Genomic DNA, 16906 nt, shown 5'->3' with positions numbered 1-16906 from the left:
CCCTCATCATCTAGGATTCAGGATGGCGWTGTTTCATTTTCCACTGTTTGCCTCCCTCTGGAGAGACACTATGGTGCGACTGGTGTGACACCAATTGCCTCTCACCACTGAGATGCGCGATTTCTTGTTGCCTTCTAACCTCCTCTTTATCCTCCTCCTTAATACCTCACAGCTAAGAAACACAAAATCATTGCAATCCCTAAAAGGCTGCCAAAACTGTTACTTCTATCTAAAAGAGTCACAGCACAATAAAAGCTCAAAATGCAACTCTTTTAACCTCAACACGCTATGATCCAGGGTAGCAAAATCAATTCTAAAGGCAGCAATTGTTAATCTCACAGATACTCTGATGCGCAGGGAGGGTTATCAGTAAGTGTTCCTCTGTTAAAGTTCACTGACCTTCAAGTGATCTCTCCTAATGCTTTGCGTCTCTCAGCTGTGACTGGCTCAGATCTCTTTCTAACAGGGAGTATTAAAAGTCACATCAGCATCTCTCTCCTCTCTCTGTCCTCTTTAAAAAAATCTCAGTCGTGGTCAGAATCTGACCTTCTCCGTGGTCAGAATCAACATCACAGGGACTGGGAGAACCTCCTCACGCCCATGCAGTCCGACCCTCACCTCCAGCCCCAACGGGCCAAGTTCCCGCTCCCTGCCAAATACATTAGAGCAATTTTAACAATTTGATTGCACCCATGGTCCCAGGCTCACATGCAAAAAAAGTTAAATGGATGGTCATAATGAAGGGACAAAAGTGAGATGAGAGAAGATCCACTGGAAGGGGCCAAGTTAAGGAAAAAAGATACAGCAAAGTGTACTCTTTGACCCTCCATGAACAATTCAAAATGAGCAGAGAAACTGCTCAATTTTTATTACTGTTGTTACTACCAATGGTTCTAATTTTAGGGCATGTATGTTCTCCATTTAAGACATATATTACCTCAGTTTCCTTAGACAGACAATGCAAAAGGATTCCCAGTATCAGAGGAACCTCTAGTTGCCTCTCAGTTTATATACACTCAGCGTAATCCACAGCCATTTCCATTTTTCATTTTAATCCATTCCAAATTGCCATTTGGAAACTGGATCAAGTGCTTTACTGTGAGCCTTTGCAGTGAAACAATTTCTGTATCTGACTTTAAAAACTCTCTATAGATATAGAGATATAGATAATTCATGTTCTAGGTACTTGGGTCAATAGAGTTTCTGCCCAGCAGATACGAAGGGCTGGATAAGCCAGAAATAATATTTTATGTAAGGCTATATAGGAAGTATGTAAGTAAATCAGAACTGGCTAGACAGAGATAAAAACTTTGCCTTATTACAACAGGCACATAATCAGATTAGCTCCTAAGRGACCATCTGATGTGAAGCTCCAGCCCACCACAGCCCACGTGCAACTGGCTTACAAACAGCCCAGGATTATTTTTCTTGGTCATTAATGGCAGGACCCCCAACATCCTGAAGTCATCATGAATCTTTCCTTTATTTTTAATGGGCTTTGGATGAGGCCCTGGATTCTTTGACTTGCCTCCAAGTGTAAAATAATAACTTTTTCCCTTTTTTTTTTCYTAAAGCTATCAAAACCACTCTCAAGATCAGATAGTCTTACCAACTGTTAGCCACTTCTCTAACTCTTACGTTACAGAGCAAGTGAAAGGGTCTCTAAAAGGGTGTCCACAACATCCAAATTATCCCTCCAGGCAATAAATGACAGCTCAGAGCCTCACCTGGGGAAAATCAATGAAATTACAAATAAGTATGTGGATCCACACTGATTTCCACAAATCTGATAAACTGTCTCTTGTGGGCAGTGAGTTTATCTTTAATTCTTTTGTCTTATTTTTATTTCTAATGAGAAGATTTTGAATAACAACAACCTGTGATCTGTGATAATGCAAATCTTCCCCAGTGCACCAAGGAGAAGCTAAAGTCAGGACCAATGTCTGACATTATTTACCCTCTCTGGGACTGAGGCAGTGGGGGCTGGAGAGAGAGCAATGCATTGCCGCTTTGACTCACAGCAAAGCTTCATCTACGTTTCAGCAGCCAGCCAGGCTAGTGCGGTCACTGCATTTCTGCAGAAAGTGATGCAATTAATATCCCATCCAGCTGAAACGAATTCTCCAGGACAGAAGTCCAGACTTCCCCTTTCCAAATATTTTGAGAGCACCTTAGGAACAAAGCTGTAGTTTGTGCCATAGACACGAAACATGGTGCCACCATTTAACTTTCCTTCCACCTGCCAACCTTCTCTATCTATAGTTAACCACTGAAGCTGAGCTCTTCCTCACAAAATGACTTGCAGGGCTCACCTAGAACCCATTACCTGCAGAGGAGTGTCTTTCCACAGGTCCCAGCCAAGGCTGCTCAATGGTATTAGGTTTGCCAGCTGTCTTCTCAAATGCCTTACTACTCCATTACTGTTCCTAAGAGGTTCCTGCCCTCCTGCTGCTTGATTTCTCCCTCTGCCTTTCCTGACCTGTCTGAAGACCTGCTCCAGGCAGTCCCTAACCACAGCCATGTACAAGGCCAGTTTGGCACAGGGTAGAGTTGAGGAGAGAGAATAGGAGGGAYCTGGTGGAAACCTCCAAAAATCAATCTGCTTCCTCTCAAAAAATTATTTCAGCAGATCTTCTTTAAGAGGTTTTCTGACTAATCCTGGGCACTTGTCCTTGCCTCACTCTTCTTTTCACTGCAGACCCAGTGGGAGGTTTCCCACTCTCCAGATGGGCCTAAGGCCAAAGCAACCCATGCTTAAATGACGGGCAGGGAGTAAGAGYATTGTGGTAAGAGCCACAGGAAGAGAAAGGAGTAGGAAGAGCAGTCTTTTCTGCCTCGTTCAAATCAGCTATTTTCTGATTTGCTACAACAAGGTCCARTTAACAACCCTGGTCCCAAAGGGAATTGAGTCAAGTCCCATCATGAAAATACAAGAAATCTTAGTAGAGRACAAAAAATACAGCCCTGAAAAACTAAGGTCTATTTTGGTCGCATTTTACTTTGGCCTGACTGAACATGATACTGTCTCTTAGCAAAATCCATTTGAACRTAACAGCAACAGTGTCATGTCAGACCATGACACCTCAAGCCCCATATCCTGAGCCCGTCTCATCCAGTTGTCAAGGAAATGCCTACAATGGAGAATAATGGCATGGCAGTTGCAYACGATACTTTTCCCTAGTATTTTTCCCAGCTTCCAACTATTTTCAGCTCAGGGTATCACTGAAGTCATATATATTTAGTAATCTTAATGATTTTCTCTCTTCCTTATATTTTCCCCACTGGTACAATTGATTTTGATACACTCCTGCTCAGATGACTATTCCTACCTATTTCATGTAGGGTTAGGCTCTGCATTAGCTGAAATCCAGGAGACAAGGGCAGCATGGATACACATCCCTACCAGCTCCACGCCATCYCCTGTTCCTAGGGGGTTTGCCAGCTACCCAAGTCAGTTCTGCTCTCACAACCCTGACCAAAAGTGAAGGTGACTGAAGGCAACAAAGGCGGCTGGTCTGGTTACCACCGATCCTAGTGTGCAACCTTCTGCAGTGTTTGCAGGAAGTGCCTGATCCAGTTCCCCCGCTGACAATCACAGCTATGTGCTCCCTCCGGGATTCCCTGACAAGGTACACGGGATGCAATAGCAGGACAGAGAGACATATGCAAGGATCAGAGATGGAGATGCTCAGTTCTTGTTTGTTTGTTTGTTTGTTTGTTTACCTGATCACAAAGCAGCTTGGGGAACCTCCCACCACACCACCTTTTGATAAAAGACTGTCTCCACCGGCTGATCTTCCAAACCAGAAGGGCTCGTCCCCTACATCTAGTATTGGGTCAGGAACATGCTGCAGAAAAAAAGCCTTCAGAGTAGAAAATTTTGTTTAGGAGAGAGGTAGCTGTCCCAGGTTAAAGCCAAGGCAGCCTGACAACAAATAGTGTGGAMAATCACTGGACAGGGCTGGAGGCTGTGAGGTGACCCCAGGTGACCACTAGCAGAGGTGCAGCCCCTAACACTATCCTCAGTAACCTTCCCTCTTGCAAGGACGACCACCCTTCAAGGTCAGAGGCATCTCTGGGTCTGTGTCCACGGGGGCTGAAGACGTGTCTCAGTTTCCTCAGAGCAGGGGTAAGCACGATGAGCCTCGCTTGGCTCAGCAAAACTCCTTCTCTCCCACTTTTGCATTTCCCAGTGGAAATATTCATCCAGGACTAACAGGCGTGGCTGCAGTGACGCTACCACATAGCAAGGACATTACACTCAGCAGAAGATGATGGGAATAGGAACTAGGGTGGAGAGCGCAAGACTAGAGTTAGCTTTGGGAAGGGATCTTGATAGAAAATGAGTTCAGAGCTGATCTGATCAGTCCAAGGTCATGCAGCCACTTAAAAAGTCAACATCATTGGCAGTCTCTGCTTAGGAGAGACCTGGGAGTGAGAATCATTGCAGTTTTACACGTATGTATAAGAGTTTTCATTTCAGACAAACAAAACTGTAACCCAGCTGCAGTGTTGGTTGTGTACAGCTCTAGATAATACGAGGGGGATTTTATCCAAATCCACCCTTTCCATCCACCTTTGATCTGCTGTCATCTATTCTGGCTATGTCCCTAGTCCCCGTGATTCTGATTTTTGTGCAGATTATCTGAGAGTACAAGTTATCTGCAGTTGTGAATAGTTTGGCACTTCTTTTCATAAACTGAGACTTTTAAAGGGATATGCTTTTTTCAAATGTAGCTTTTTCATCTGAAAATGCGATCATGTGAGGTACTGGACAGAAGCTAGTTTTAGAAGAGCTCTTCCTTTCTAAGAGGGCTGTATTGTCTCCAGGTGTGATTCAGGCAGCAGAGACAACCAGCTAAAATTAATCCTTGACTGAAGAGGCATTACAGGATAAAGCTGTCGTTTCTCCATCCTGATTTTGCTGAAAGCCTAGCCTATTTAGAGCCRATTGTGGCAGCAGGCAGCTTGATATTCCCATTCTTTGGTAGTAACAAAGTTATTTTTCCATTTAAAACTCATAGCAGAAAAGTTTCCTTGGGGCTGATGTCATGAAATGTCTGTAGAAAATCACCTTGCCTTTTCCAGTAGTCCCATCAGAAGGCTGCTATATGGCAATTAAATTGGTGTTTTAATCAAAAGGACAACAGAAAACAGAGAGGTTCCTGATGGCAGGACCAAACCTTAGTTTGCTTTTTACAGGAGGAGTGCTCTTCAGAGCCCTGGGAGCTGCTCTGCTTGGGAGAGGGAAGGAGGTGAACTGAATGGTCCCCACAGGCCCAGGTCAAGCTGCATCTCTGCTTGTAGAGCCATCGCAGGGTGTGCAGGTGATCTCACTCCAAAACCCAGGGCAGCTGGGTCTCTGCAATACCTTGCATGACCCTACATGACTGGTGTGAGGGTCAACTACTGTCTTTCCTTGTAAAAAGTACCATAAGGCCACTGACACAACTAGGCAGACATCCACTTATGACAGCTGAAGGTTCGCATATGCTCGAGTGGGCAAGTACCAGAAAGGTCTAGTCCAGATCAGAGAGGACAGCAGCGCAGGACGGGACAGGAGCACAGCTCCTTACTTGTGTGGACCACAACGGCAGAAGCATGATGTTACCTACACAAAAGTGGGCAAGAATTCAATCCATTTACCAGGGAAACTCAGGAAAATCAAGTAGTATTGTGACTACAAATTAGCCATGGTTTCTGGATATATTCACGAACACAAGGAAGTGCAGGTACTAAAAAATCCCCAGGTCTGAGAGGAWGTACCTCTCAGCCTGCACAAAATCCACCACAACCAGTGTGGATTTTTGAAGATTGTGTCCCCATATCTGGATTGAGTTAGAATCACCAGTAACAGTAAAAAGCCACCATCTAGATAACATATTTCCCCTAAAAAAACAGTATTACTGTGATTATGATATGACTATACATTATCTTCCTTACTGGAGGTATGAGCATGCACATTAATCTGGCAGGAGCAGATCACCACCTGGGATAACTCAATCTATTAACTGAAGGCAATAAGGCTGCATTGATTTAGGGCAGATCAAGATCTAACCTTCAATCTTCAAGCCCCTGTCAAACGCCATGGCCTAAATTTACAGTGTTCAGCTTTGTTTTAAATGAAATGAGCTACAGGGGAGAAGAAGAAGTTTTCCTCTGGTTTCTCTGCACCCAAATTTCCTGGACATTTAAGGCCCTCAGTTGGTGAATTTTAGCACAGCACTACTGAACACACCGCACATACAAGTTCTCATCAGCAGGATCATTGCATGCCCTCTCTCTCCTTGCTCTGATACCATCCCCTGCTCCCAACCACCTCATCCATGCCAGCAAGAATTCTCTCCTTCCTTGCACGGAGCACCCGCCAAATCCTCCAACATTCCTGGCGTCACATCATTTCAGCCTTCACCCACTGCCCAGCCAAACGCTACATATTTAGCTCTGCTATTTTATTTTTTTTTTCTCTCTCTCTATAAATCAATTTCTCCAGCCCATTAATCACTGCCTGTGCTGTTGCCTTTCCATTAGGTAATGTTCATTTGCCAGATGCCTTGCAAATTGCTCTTTGGAAGTCACTCTGGCCAGGGCCACACTGCTCATGAGAATGCCCCCCCTGTTGCTTCTCCTCATTACATAATTGTTCATTTTATTGCTGTTCTCACACTCRCGTCACTTATCTTTCTTGTCTTTCTAAGCCTGCACTGAAGCTGCCAGGCTAAGTGAAGTTAGGAAATCTCTCCCAGTGCTTCTCGAAGGATATTGCATTTCTTTTCTTTGTCCACACGATGGACAAAGCTAATGCTCCTYGGATCAGAGTCTTTTACTTGACCAAATTTCATTTAGCTACTCATTCCTTCTGGTCAGTCACCCAAATTATACGTTACTGCTGCCTGATCGTGCAAAGGGAGGCCAGTCTTCCTGGGACTCCCATTAGACACTCTTGTGTCTCCAAACCACTACCATGTGTGACCATTTTTTCCTGCAGGAAGAGCCATAATGTGGGWACAGAGTGGGAATGGGAAAGCAGATCCTGAAAGGTGCTGAGCTCTCATAAGTCCCTAAAGCTCATGTAAATCCTTAAGTATTCAGCACATTGTTGCTGKACCCTCATGAGCTGCAGGACCTGTTTACTGCTATTTCTACACACTGCCAGCCTCAACCCTAGCCAGATGTGTTACTTCAGAGCTGCAACTCCAACAGAGAAGATTGGTTGCACATTGTTGCTTCTCTTTAGCCAGAGAGGACCAAGTTCTGTGTGATCCTAGCTCACCTGCTTTTCCCCAGCCAGTTCACGGACTGAACAAATAGCATGGGGGATCCTTAAGTAATCTTCTGTAATAACAGCCACCTGGATCAGCCTGCCAGTGGAAAACCTGGCAGATAAGGATGTGTGGGATGCTCTGAAGAGATGACACTCAAACTCCAACCCACAGGAGACCACCAAGATTCATCAGGGTTTATTAGGAGGAGTCCTCGGGAACTTCTCCATCTATGGTTTCTCCACGGCTGTAAGAAGTGCTCAGGTGAGTGAAGGAATGCCATMYATCATTTTTTTGAGTGGAAAAGRACATCCCAATTAGRGTGAGAAAGGACTCCATTTAGGAAYGGAGTCTGCCAGGAACTCAGATGRGAAGGCATCTACCTTCTTCTGTCTCTCTCCCATAGGTCCTGTCAATATCCTGTGGATGTTTCATATATCCCAGCATGTCTCATGTTATTGAGCCCTTAAACTTCATTAACTATAAGAAACTTTGACTCCCAGCTCACACAGAAATGTCTAACTGAAGGTAGCTGGGGCCATGATTTTGATCTGTGAGCACACTTGACCCATGGGTTCTCCCTCRCTGTTGGCAGTGGTTGGACAAAGAAGCCACACACAGATGGTTACTGCCCCTCAGTCAGTGGCGGATAGCTCCATTACTGGCTCTAATTTGCTTTTGTCAGAGCCGTGAAGGATACCAACCTCTTCCATTGACTTAATACCATCTCCAATGCATTGTAACTGTGACCTTGCTGCAGAAACCCTGTCATCAACCAGACATCAGCTCTAAATTCAGTGGCTTCCAACCCTCCAAATCAGGGAATCCCAGGAGCACGYTTCCACAGGCCTCGATGTTATCACATCCACAGTGATATTATGGATAGCAGAAAATTTTCACAGAATCATTCACTAGCTGATAAGTTATCTACTCCATGGGCCATCTCTGGGATTAATTCTCTGGGCTCCTAGCTGTTTTACTTCATTCATACTTGAATATAAATAYGTATGCATACAATTTTTATATCAGATTTAATATTTCAAGATAAGTTCTTGAAGCCACAAGATGGCAGCATAGAATCACCTTTCCCTTCTCTGTGTTTATCAGGTTGCACAACAGGTTGGACCCATCTCACTCCTTAGAAGCTAGTGGGGCTGTAGGGGCAGGCTGCCACAAGGAAATGAGCATCTCACATCTCACAGGGTTACCAAGTGCCATCAGGCCTGGAAAGAGGCAAGAGGCCCCAGGGATGGCCACAGGAGGAGGAAATAGCCAACCCTGCAAGGTGCAGATTCAGGGGCATTTYGTTTCATCATTTATCCACCCGCAATTTCAGCATCCAGTCACCGCACACATTTTCAGCCTCAGCTGCTACCGACCAAGCCCAGTCAGCCACAGAGATGGACTTCTCTACAGCAGCGTTGTTATCTTCTAATCCAGCAAGTGGAACACCCTCGGAACCAAAGGGCCTCCGAGTTGTCCTTCGGAAAAATGGAGCAGCCCAGATCTCTTTGGTTTAKATCACCAAGCAAGCAAGATTCTGTATCTAACATAATCCCAAGACTTGTACTAGCAACTAAAGCAGTAGGAAAGAYGAACAAAACTGAAGGCCTGCAAGACCTTTGCAAAGACTTTGCCAAATTTTTGGRTTTCTAGAATAGTAACTCCAAGGAGATTGCTACCTTGTTTGCAGATGTGATGGACACACAGATCTGCCAACATGCCAGGCTCCTCTCTGCTTCCCCACATAGCACCTGCCACTGGAGAAGCCAGTTTTGATATACTCAAGGGCATTACTCACCCATTGCCTTGCTGYGGATGAGCCAGACGAAGCCTGCAGGCATTAATGTGCTGAACCGTTGGGTGGATCAGCCCGGAGGGCACAGAGCAGAAAGCTGCAACTCTTACCTCTTTGCCAGGCCATGAGGCTTTGCCCGTCAGCTCTAAGCACCTGAGGGTGCTTAAGGCTTGGCTGCCTTAGCTAGGAAGGGACTTCCTGAAGCAAACGTTCAGCAAACCAGAAGACCAAAYTGATTCCTAACGATTAGGGAAGAAGGTCAACTCAGGAACCTGCAATACATCCCTCCATCTCCCTGCCTCTCCCTGCCCAGCTGAGTCCATATGTACCCCGCACCATGCTCCCAGTGTCTCAGTGACATGGTTAGACCTAGCGTGGCATTTACCCCATGTCCCAAGCTGCTGGCATTTCTTTCTCTCCTCTCCCCTAATTCCTCCTACAKGTCTTCTGTATCTCCCATGGGGTTCACAGTCTCACAGTCTCCTGTTCCAAAAAGGCTTTGGGTCTGTTTGCTAGTGCAAATAAACCAGTGCCAGGGAAATTTGCCAGGCACCAAGCTCTGCATCGTCTCCACTGTTATATCTTTAGCAACCCCTACTATATCCTGGCTTGTGCCAGCTAGCACAGTTTAGGGATTAGCATGGATATGGGATCATTCCCACGAGGCAGCTTGCACACAGCAGCAGGGTGAAAGAGCTAAACACTATAAACATCCACAGCTCTGTGCCAAAAAACAATGTGGGGAGTATTAGATGTACTGGCATAGCTGCAGTCTGAACGATYCCCTCTTTGCATGCCAACATGGACAACTACAGGCCACCCTTTGCCACCAACTTAGGCTTAGCCATGCAAAGACACTGAAGTTCAAGGGCTTCTCTGGTCACCTCAGGTCAGTAACAATTTGTATGGGGAGGGGTGTTAAGCCCAGATCTAGGATCTGGCCCATAATATCACTGCCCTCCAGGTACAAGAAAAAGATGGACAGCAYTCGTTTTAACTTTTAAAACAACCCCCATTTTAAAACATTTCTTGCACCTGGGGACAGGTCTGCACAGTGCCCCAGTCGATCCATCACCAGAGTCTCACTTTCCTAGTACCTTGCCTTCCAAACCCATTGCTTTTCCAATTTGGCCAGCCAGCTTTCCTGTAAGAATTTCTGGGTAACTTTCTTGTAATAAATTCTGGGTAACTGAGGGGCCTTCCAACCATCTAAGCATCCATTTCTGCCTTCTGGCATCCCTTGTGCTACCTATGAACTCTTGCTGGACACAGCTGGAGAGAAGAAGCTGCATGTCTCGGAGTGGTCAAAGTGCCCAGCAGTGATGSCAGGGTAACCTCTCCTCATCATGTACTCCGAGTGGCCTTTGCTGCTGTGGAGGCTGCTAATTTTAAGTACCTCTCAGTAAACAATTGCTAAATTTAGTGCCTTCAAGAGAAACATGAGCCTTGCTTTAAAGGCTGGATTACTGGCAACTGAGGCAGAGGACTGAAGGAGTGAAGTGGGGCTGTCCTGGTAGGTTTTCCTAGGGAGGAAAGGAGCCATTAATTAGAAGCCTTCACACAAAAAGAGCATTAAAAATACCATGAGGCTGGGAAGTGTGAGGCTTCAGTCCAGCCTTCAGCTCTGCTCTCACCTCTCCTCCTTCACTTACCTGCTCCACACACAGGTTTCCAGTTCACAGGCAGAGAGTAAAACTTCAGTGAAGTGGGGAACTGTGCCACCACTTGCACTTGCACTTGATTGAGCACTGGCATAGATTCCTATACAGCAAAACCAGACACAACCATCATATTGTCTGCAAATAGGAGAATAAGGAGCTTTGAAACCCTGATGAATTACCAGCATAGCAGCTCTTCTTGGATTTGCCGTGATAAAGAAGCTATAGGAGAAAGCAACGGTCCTCTGGCTTTTCGTGGCTCGTAGCTTTATGTGCCCAGAGAACATCTATCTGGGGATGAGCTGACTCAAACTCTGGCAAGGTTTCTCTCTCTCTTTTGCCTTTCTTTGCTGACTCTAGAAGGACCCTCTGCAATTACTTTATTAACTGGACATACCACTTCTAAACAGCTGCAGTTAAGCAACATGAATCTCATTGTAGCTGCTCCACAGAGAGGCACAAAGAGAATACTCCCACTTCACTAGGACTAACAGATGCCAAAATAGACACATTCTTCACTTCACTCCCTGCATGAACCCCTGGCCAGCAGCCAGCTAGATGGACAAATGAAATATAAAGAGATAAGGCAACAGCTAAACACGTGTCCTCTTCATCCTGCAAACTTATTTTGGAATAACACTGTTTAGACATTTAAAACTAATCTGATGTCTTCATTTTGCTTACTTGACTTAAAAAAAAAAAAAAAAAAAAAAAGGATTTTTATCTCTAAAGAAAAAAATCATTTGTTTTTCTTCTTTCCAGAACTCACCTTTCATAAGGTTAAGACAAAACCTTGCTAGTAATTAACATCTGTGCCTGTTGACACACATCTGCACAGTTCTAGGGCTGTTTAGATTGCAGGAGAGTGTTCATGTTAAGCCAGGGGACATGCAATTAAAGCAAACTGACTCATTAACTAAGGGACAAATTTGTATAAACAAGTCCTCACAGAAGCTGTTACCCCAAGGGAAAAGCAGACGTTACTAAGGTTAAACATCTGCTTCTGCGGTGGGCACAGGCACTTGCCCTAAGGTAATATTCAAAAGTTCAAGTACGCTCACTGAGCTACAAACTCTCATGCCACAGAGCCTCCTAGCAAGAAAACATCCTCTCTGGATTCAAGTGTCAGTCCCAGAGTGACGCTGGAATATGAAATGCCATTCCACCATTCCATGCCAATTCCATGGCCAATGCCGTGAAATATCATCTCAGAAACAAGATATTGGCCTAGATGTACCATATCTCACGAAGTCCATGCTAGGTGGTGCAGGAGATATGCAGGCACATTCTGCATTTGGTGTAAGCAGTACCGAGTGCTTCCAATCTGGTTAAAGACTCAAAGCCAGGAGGAGTTATCCAAGGTCGTCTTTCTTTGTAAACTCACACAATTCGAGGGATCCCAAACAACTACAAACAGTGATGACCTGTGAAAACTGTAGGTTTCCTGAGTCTGCACCCAGCTCCTCTTTAGGACATACTGTAAGTTGGCTTTGAAGAAGTTTGGCTTACGGTTAAACAAAAAAACATATGTCCTGGCAAATACTTGCTACACGATCAGAAAACCCTTTGACAGAAACAAAGTAGGTACACAAACACACACACATATGCTTCAGCAACTAAAGCTGTAACACATTTTTAAAACACATTTTAAATAGGCTTTTCAGGAAGCCTATTTAGATCAATAGAGAATTCCCTTATTAAACTCACTGACTTTTCTTTGAACTAGCTTGCGGAATATAGCACTCAAACCGTTTCTCATTTGTCACAGTCCTGTTAGCTTCACACTGACCAGATCTTTTCAGTCCAGATTACATTGCTGGAATAAGAGCCACTGTTGGAAAGCCCCAGTTCTGAGAGGTTTTTTTCCAGACAAAGTACCTTCTATGCAACAAATTCCTGAYATTGTAAATAGAATTTTTATTTCCACTACAATTCACTAAAGGTGATTATCATTAGGCTCTAGTGGGAAACAGTTTGTCTCTCTACTTAGAAGATAAATTTTAGCCTGTCTCCTGGAACTTTTAAGTGGCACACATTAGGACAAGCTTGTTACATTATCTGTATTCATTCATCCCAAGCTAATTTCAAAACTTTTTCTCATTAAATTCCCCTTTTCAGTCAATTTTGTTCATAGTTATATTTTTTCAAACACACTTGCATGAATTTTCCAGCAACTTGGCTGAGTCACTGCAAGAAGTGTCATTGCCTGAGGTACTCTTTGGATGGAGCTGGRCTGTCCAGCTCACACAAGGAAGAGTTGGCATACTCAAAAACAGACCTCGCCAGACATGTCATACTCTTTGGCAATGGTGTTTCTTCTTCTCATGGTTCAGCAGTATTGGCCTATCTGCCCAAACATACAGGAGAAACTGCTTCCACCCGAGCACATACTGATTTTTGAAAAGCAGTGGTGACAGGGACATTGCCCTCAAAACGACGAYACTTCTCCTGACCAAATGCAGACGCAGTCTCAGATGCTGCTTTCCCTAAGGCTGCCCAACCTTCCACTTTGCTGTGCTGCGATTCCTCTTACATCTTTCCACAAATGGACTGAACTAAGTTGAACAGAAGTGAGTTCAGTTCAGAATTAATCCGGATAAGATAAATGAGTGTGTCTCTGCAGTGCGGCTCCTCCAACACACGGTGAATAAGGTACACTGAATATCCAGACCTATCTCGGGATACTCCTACTCCAGATTTCGTAGAAAGGGAAAAAAACACTATTTTTTATAACACGTTGGAAAAAAGAGAAATGAAATACTGAGCTGAATGTCCAGGAACTACCACAACATCCATTTTTTATTACAACATTTATTTTAGTATAGAAGGCACTTACAATACAGAAAGAAGAAAAAAAAACTGATAGGCACTGAAAGTGCAATTAGAATTAAGATGACAAACGAACAGCTTACCAGACGTAAAGAGCACCCTTCCCTGTTAACGATACAGCACACGGAAATGAAGCTACCGATGACTACGTTTTTAAACCATTAGGGTCTTTTTTTTAATATAAAAAGATAAAGGTTGTTCTACTGGGAACCGAAATACAAAAGAACCCCTCGACACACCTACAGAAGGAACTGGGAGCTGGTGGTGGTCTCAAACACGGGGCCTTTCAGCTCTGGCACTGTAAGAGATCCTGGTACATTTCGATGAGGTGAGCAGCCTCCCTCTGTCCAGAAAGCACAGCACCATGGGTCGTGGAATAATATTTCCTGTGAGTGGCCTCCCCGGAAAACATCACCTGCATCGGCTGGAGAGGATAAGACAAGTGTAAAAGCTCGGCAGCAGGAATACTCAAGCACAAACGAGGCAAAACGAGGAGAGAAGTTTCTACTCCCATGAGTTCACACCTATGTTTTTGGAGTGCTGGTTCTCAAATTCCCAACGTGGTGGGCTACAGAGGCAGGGAGAGCATAYGGCTGAGAATACCAAGCTCATGTGTGTCAGCGTGCCAGCACCATGCTGCTTGCAGGGCCACAGCACTATCCTGGAGCTAGGTTGCTCTAATACCCTCAAACAGATCTACACAACTCACTGAGCACCTAACTTCAGAAGAGCTGACTCTGCTCCTCACTCCTCTAAATYACACTTTAGCCTTTGGGGTATTTAGATTTTTTTTTTCAGGACTGCAATTTCAGAAGGAAAGATAGGTCTGTCTCAAAATCGGCAAGGTAAGAGTAAGTATTGTCTCTTATGCCAATAGTTAGGTGTTTGCTAAAATTGGTGCCAACTCAGTTCTGAGGTAGAGACTGCAGATTCCTCACTTCTCCAAGAGGCAGAGATCTGCTGAGAGGCCTTGAAAGACCCCTAAAACTCCTACTAGCTTTTCAAATATATTTCTGTGCTGTACAAAATTAGACAGTGGATTCAGGCTCTGGGCATAGGAGAYAGACAGCTGTTTGATGGTTACATATTCATTCATCCATCATTTTTGGACATGGACACATTACCCTGAATGATGGAGTGACTTTGGCTTAGGGCATTACTGTTCATCAGCTGAGCTGCGGCAACTATCTCCATGTGCGCTCTTAGTCTTCATGTTATAATCACAAACCAAAAGCAGTTTCTGAGGAATAAATTCACTGTTCCCTACCAATGCACAATTCCCCAACCAAGCGCTGGACCTCCCAAACCCTCTACTGCCAACACAGAAGAGCTTCCTAATATGCACCTCTGATATCTTCAGAATTAGTCCTTAGCAGTGGTCATGCATTTAATGCTACATATTCAGGCTACACTTTACATCAGAATAACATGCGCTTTCCTAAGTAATTTTAAACTGAGCACAAGAAGGACAAAAGTCATCAAAACACAGAGATCACAATTACCCAGTGGCAATAGCCACATAGATGCCCAGCTCTTGATAATTTTAGRGAGAGCTGAGGGGATTCTCTGAAGTGCTGGGATTCCAGTCATTAAAGAGAGAAAATCCCACAGGCATCATTTGTCCAGAAGAGTATGTACAAAAAAAAAATGGAAAACACATCACTGGAGGCCCAATTAGAGAGCATCTCTTTCAACCTCCCTCCCAGTGTCATGTTAGTCTCCTTGCCAGAGGGCCAGTTTGGTCCATACTTACAGTAGTTTTGGAGCTTTCGGCATAAGGCAGTGGCTTAGCAAGTTTTTCTACATCAGCCCCACTAGACCCAACTTGAGTATAAGAGTAGGATCCACGGAAGTTGGGATTGCTGCCCCAGGAGGATCGCAGGATYCGGCGAGGTTTCGGAATGTTTGGATTCCCTGGGTGGAAACCAACAGAAGACAAAAAACTAAGACAGTGTCAGAGAGAAAACATGGTAGTATTGGTGTCAGGTGTGAGGTAGCTTTCAGACAACTCCACTGAAAATACATCCTGACAGAGCCCATGGACTGCATGAATAGCCCTAAAATAGATCTCTCTTTAATTGCTGAGTTCTAAATATCTATGTAACAGAAASAGCATCCCTTTTAATGCCAGTCATCTTGCCTTCCACTTTGGGAAAGACTGTTAAGATGCTTATGTTCTTAAGCGATTGGGGAGTTCCAGGTAACCCTGGACACTGTCTGGCTGAAAATATAGAGCATTTCCTGTTTCACTTGTTTTGGAGAGCATGGTGGTGATCAAGTCATCACATGTATCATTCACTTTAGCCATTTAATTCGGTGCCCAGTCTAAACCAGATATTTAGGTAGCATGGTGAAAGAGGTGCACCTCCAGAGAGGGTGTAGGAAGAAGACAACAAGGCAAATGCTCATTCTGCAGAGGTGTGGGAAAATCTGACAGAAAGTTCTCCATACTTGTATTCCTTACTTGAACTTTTACCTGATTGCCTCCCAAAGTTAATCTAAAATCCAACAAATCCATTTTGTGTGATGCACATGGAAGTGAAAGAATGTTTATGAGGTTGAAAAGCAGGGCTTCTAGATGGCTGCAGGAGTTCAACTGCTACAAGGACACTGGACCCAGGGGGAGCACCTGAGTGACCAATGATAATGCGATGATAATCCCACCTCAAAGACAACAGAAGTATATGGGACCCAGGGCTTGTAACTAAGGCAATCCACCTCCTGGCACTACARTCCACCTAGAACTCAAATACAGAGGAACATACTTTGGAGAGCCTCTCGCCAGGACAGCTTGAGAGCATCTCAGTCTGTGTCACTGACTGAGATTTTGTTGGGACTCCTGTGACTGTAATTTCTCTGGCAAGAGGGGAAAAGAAGAGATGAGACATAGAGAATTACAATGAAGAAGAATTCTCTCTGCAGGAGAGCTCAGACCCACCCTTCAGGCCACCTTTGAGGCAGCCTCACATATCCAGGCAAGGTTCAGCTACTTCCTTCAAGTTTGGGAGACTATCAGTACAAGAAGTAGGAGTAATCGATACATTTCTGTCTTACACAGACCCCGACTCTGTAACACTTAAGSCTGCTTAACCTACAGAGAACATAATCTAAACTCCCCCACTTTCTTCATTAGGACTTACAGAGRGAGTAAAAATACAACTGTAGAGATTAGCTAGGCATTATATTATTTAGTTCCTTAAAATTAGGAGCAAGCTATTTTCCTGGTTCAGCTATCCATTTTAGGAGTAGTTTGTGCCTAACAGAACTATGAAATATAAGCCATACAGAAAAGGTCACTTCAGAACGTGGCTGGCTTGCTGCATTACATCGTCAGCCACTAACTTCCAGATCAAAATATG

General features: G+C 44.4%; 1 protein-coding gene across 2 annotated transcripts in view; it reads right to left on the bottom strand.

Moving 5' to 3' along the window:
- Positions 1 to 13492: 13492 nt before the first annotated feature.
- The window catches only part of SMOX (spermine oxidase), a 56855-nt gene continuing 53441 nt past the window's right edge, over positions 13493 to 16906 (bottom strand). For both annotated transcript variants that reach the window (XM_085314670.1, XM_085314671.1), the window contains exons 6-7: positions 15301 to 15461; positions 13493 to 13971 (exon numbers count right to left, since the gene is read on the bottom strand). In XM_085314670.1, coding sequence (XP_085170796.1) covers positions 13834 to 13971; positions 15301 to 15461 — 299 coding nt within the window. In that variant the 3' untranslated portion in view covers positions 13493 to 13833. The remainder of the gene's footprint in view (positions 13972 to 15300; positions 15462 to 16906) is intronic.

This window comes from Rhea americana, unplaced genomic scaffold, assembly GCF_003343005.1.
Source record: "Rhea americana isolate MKP2758 unplaced genomic scaffold, rheAme1 scaffold_41, whole genome shotgun sequence".
Taxonomy (NCBI): Eukaryota; Metazoa; Chordata; class Aves; order Rheiformes; family Rheidae; genus Rhea; species Rhea americana.
Note: the sequence above shows the minus strand (reverse complement) of the source record. Positions and strands in the feature narration are given on the sequence as shown.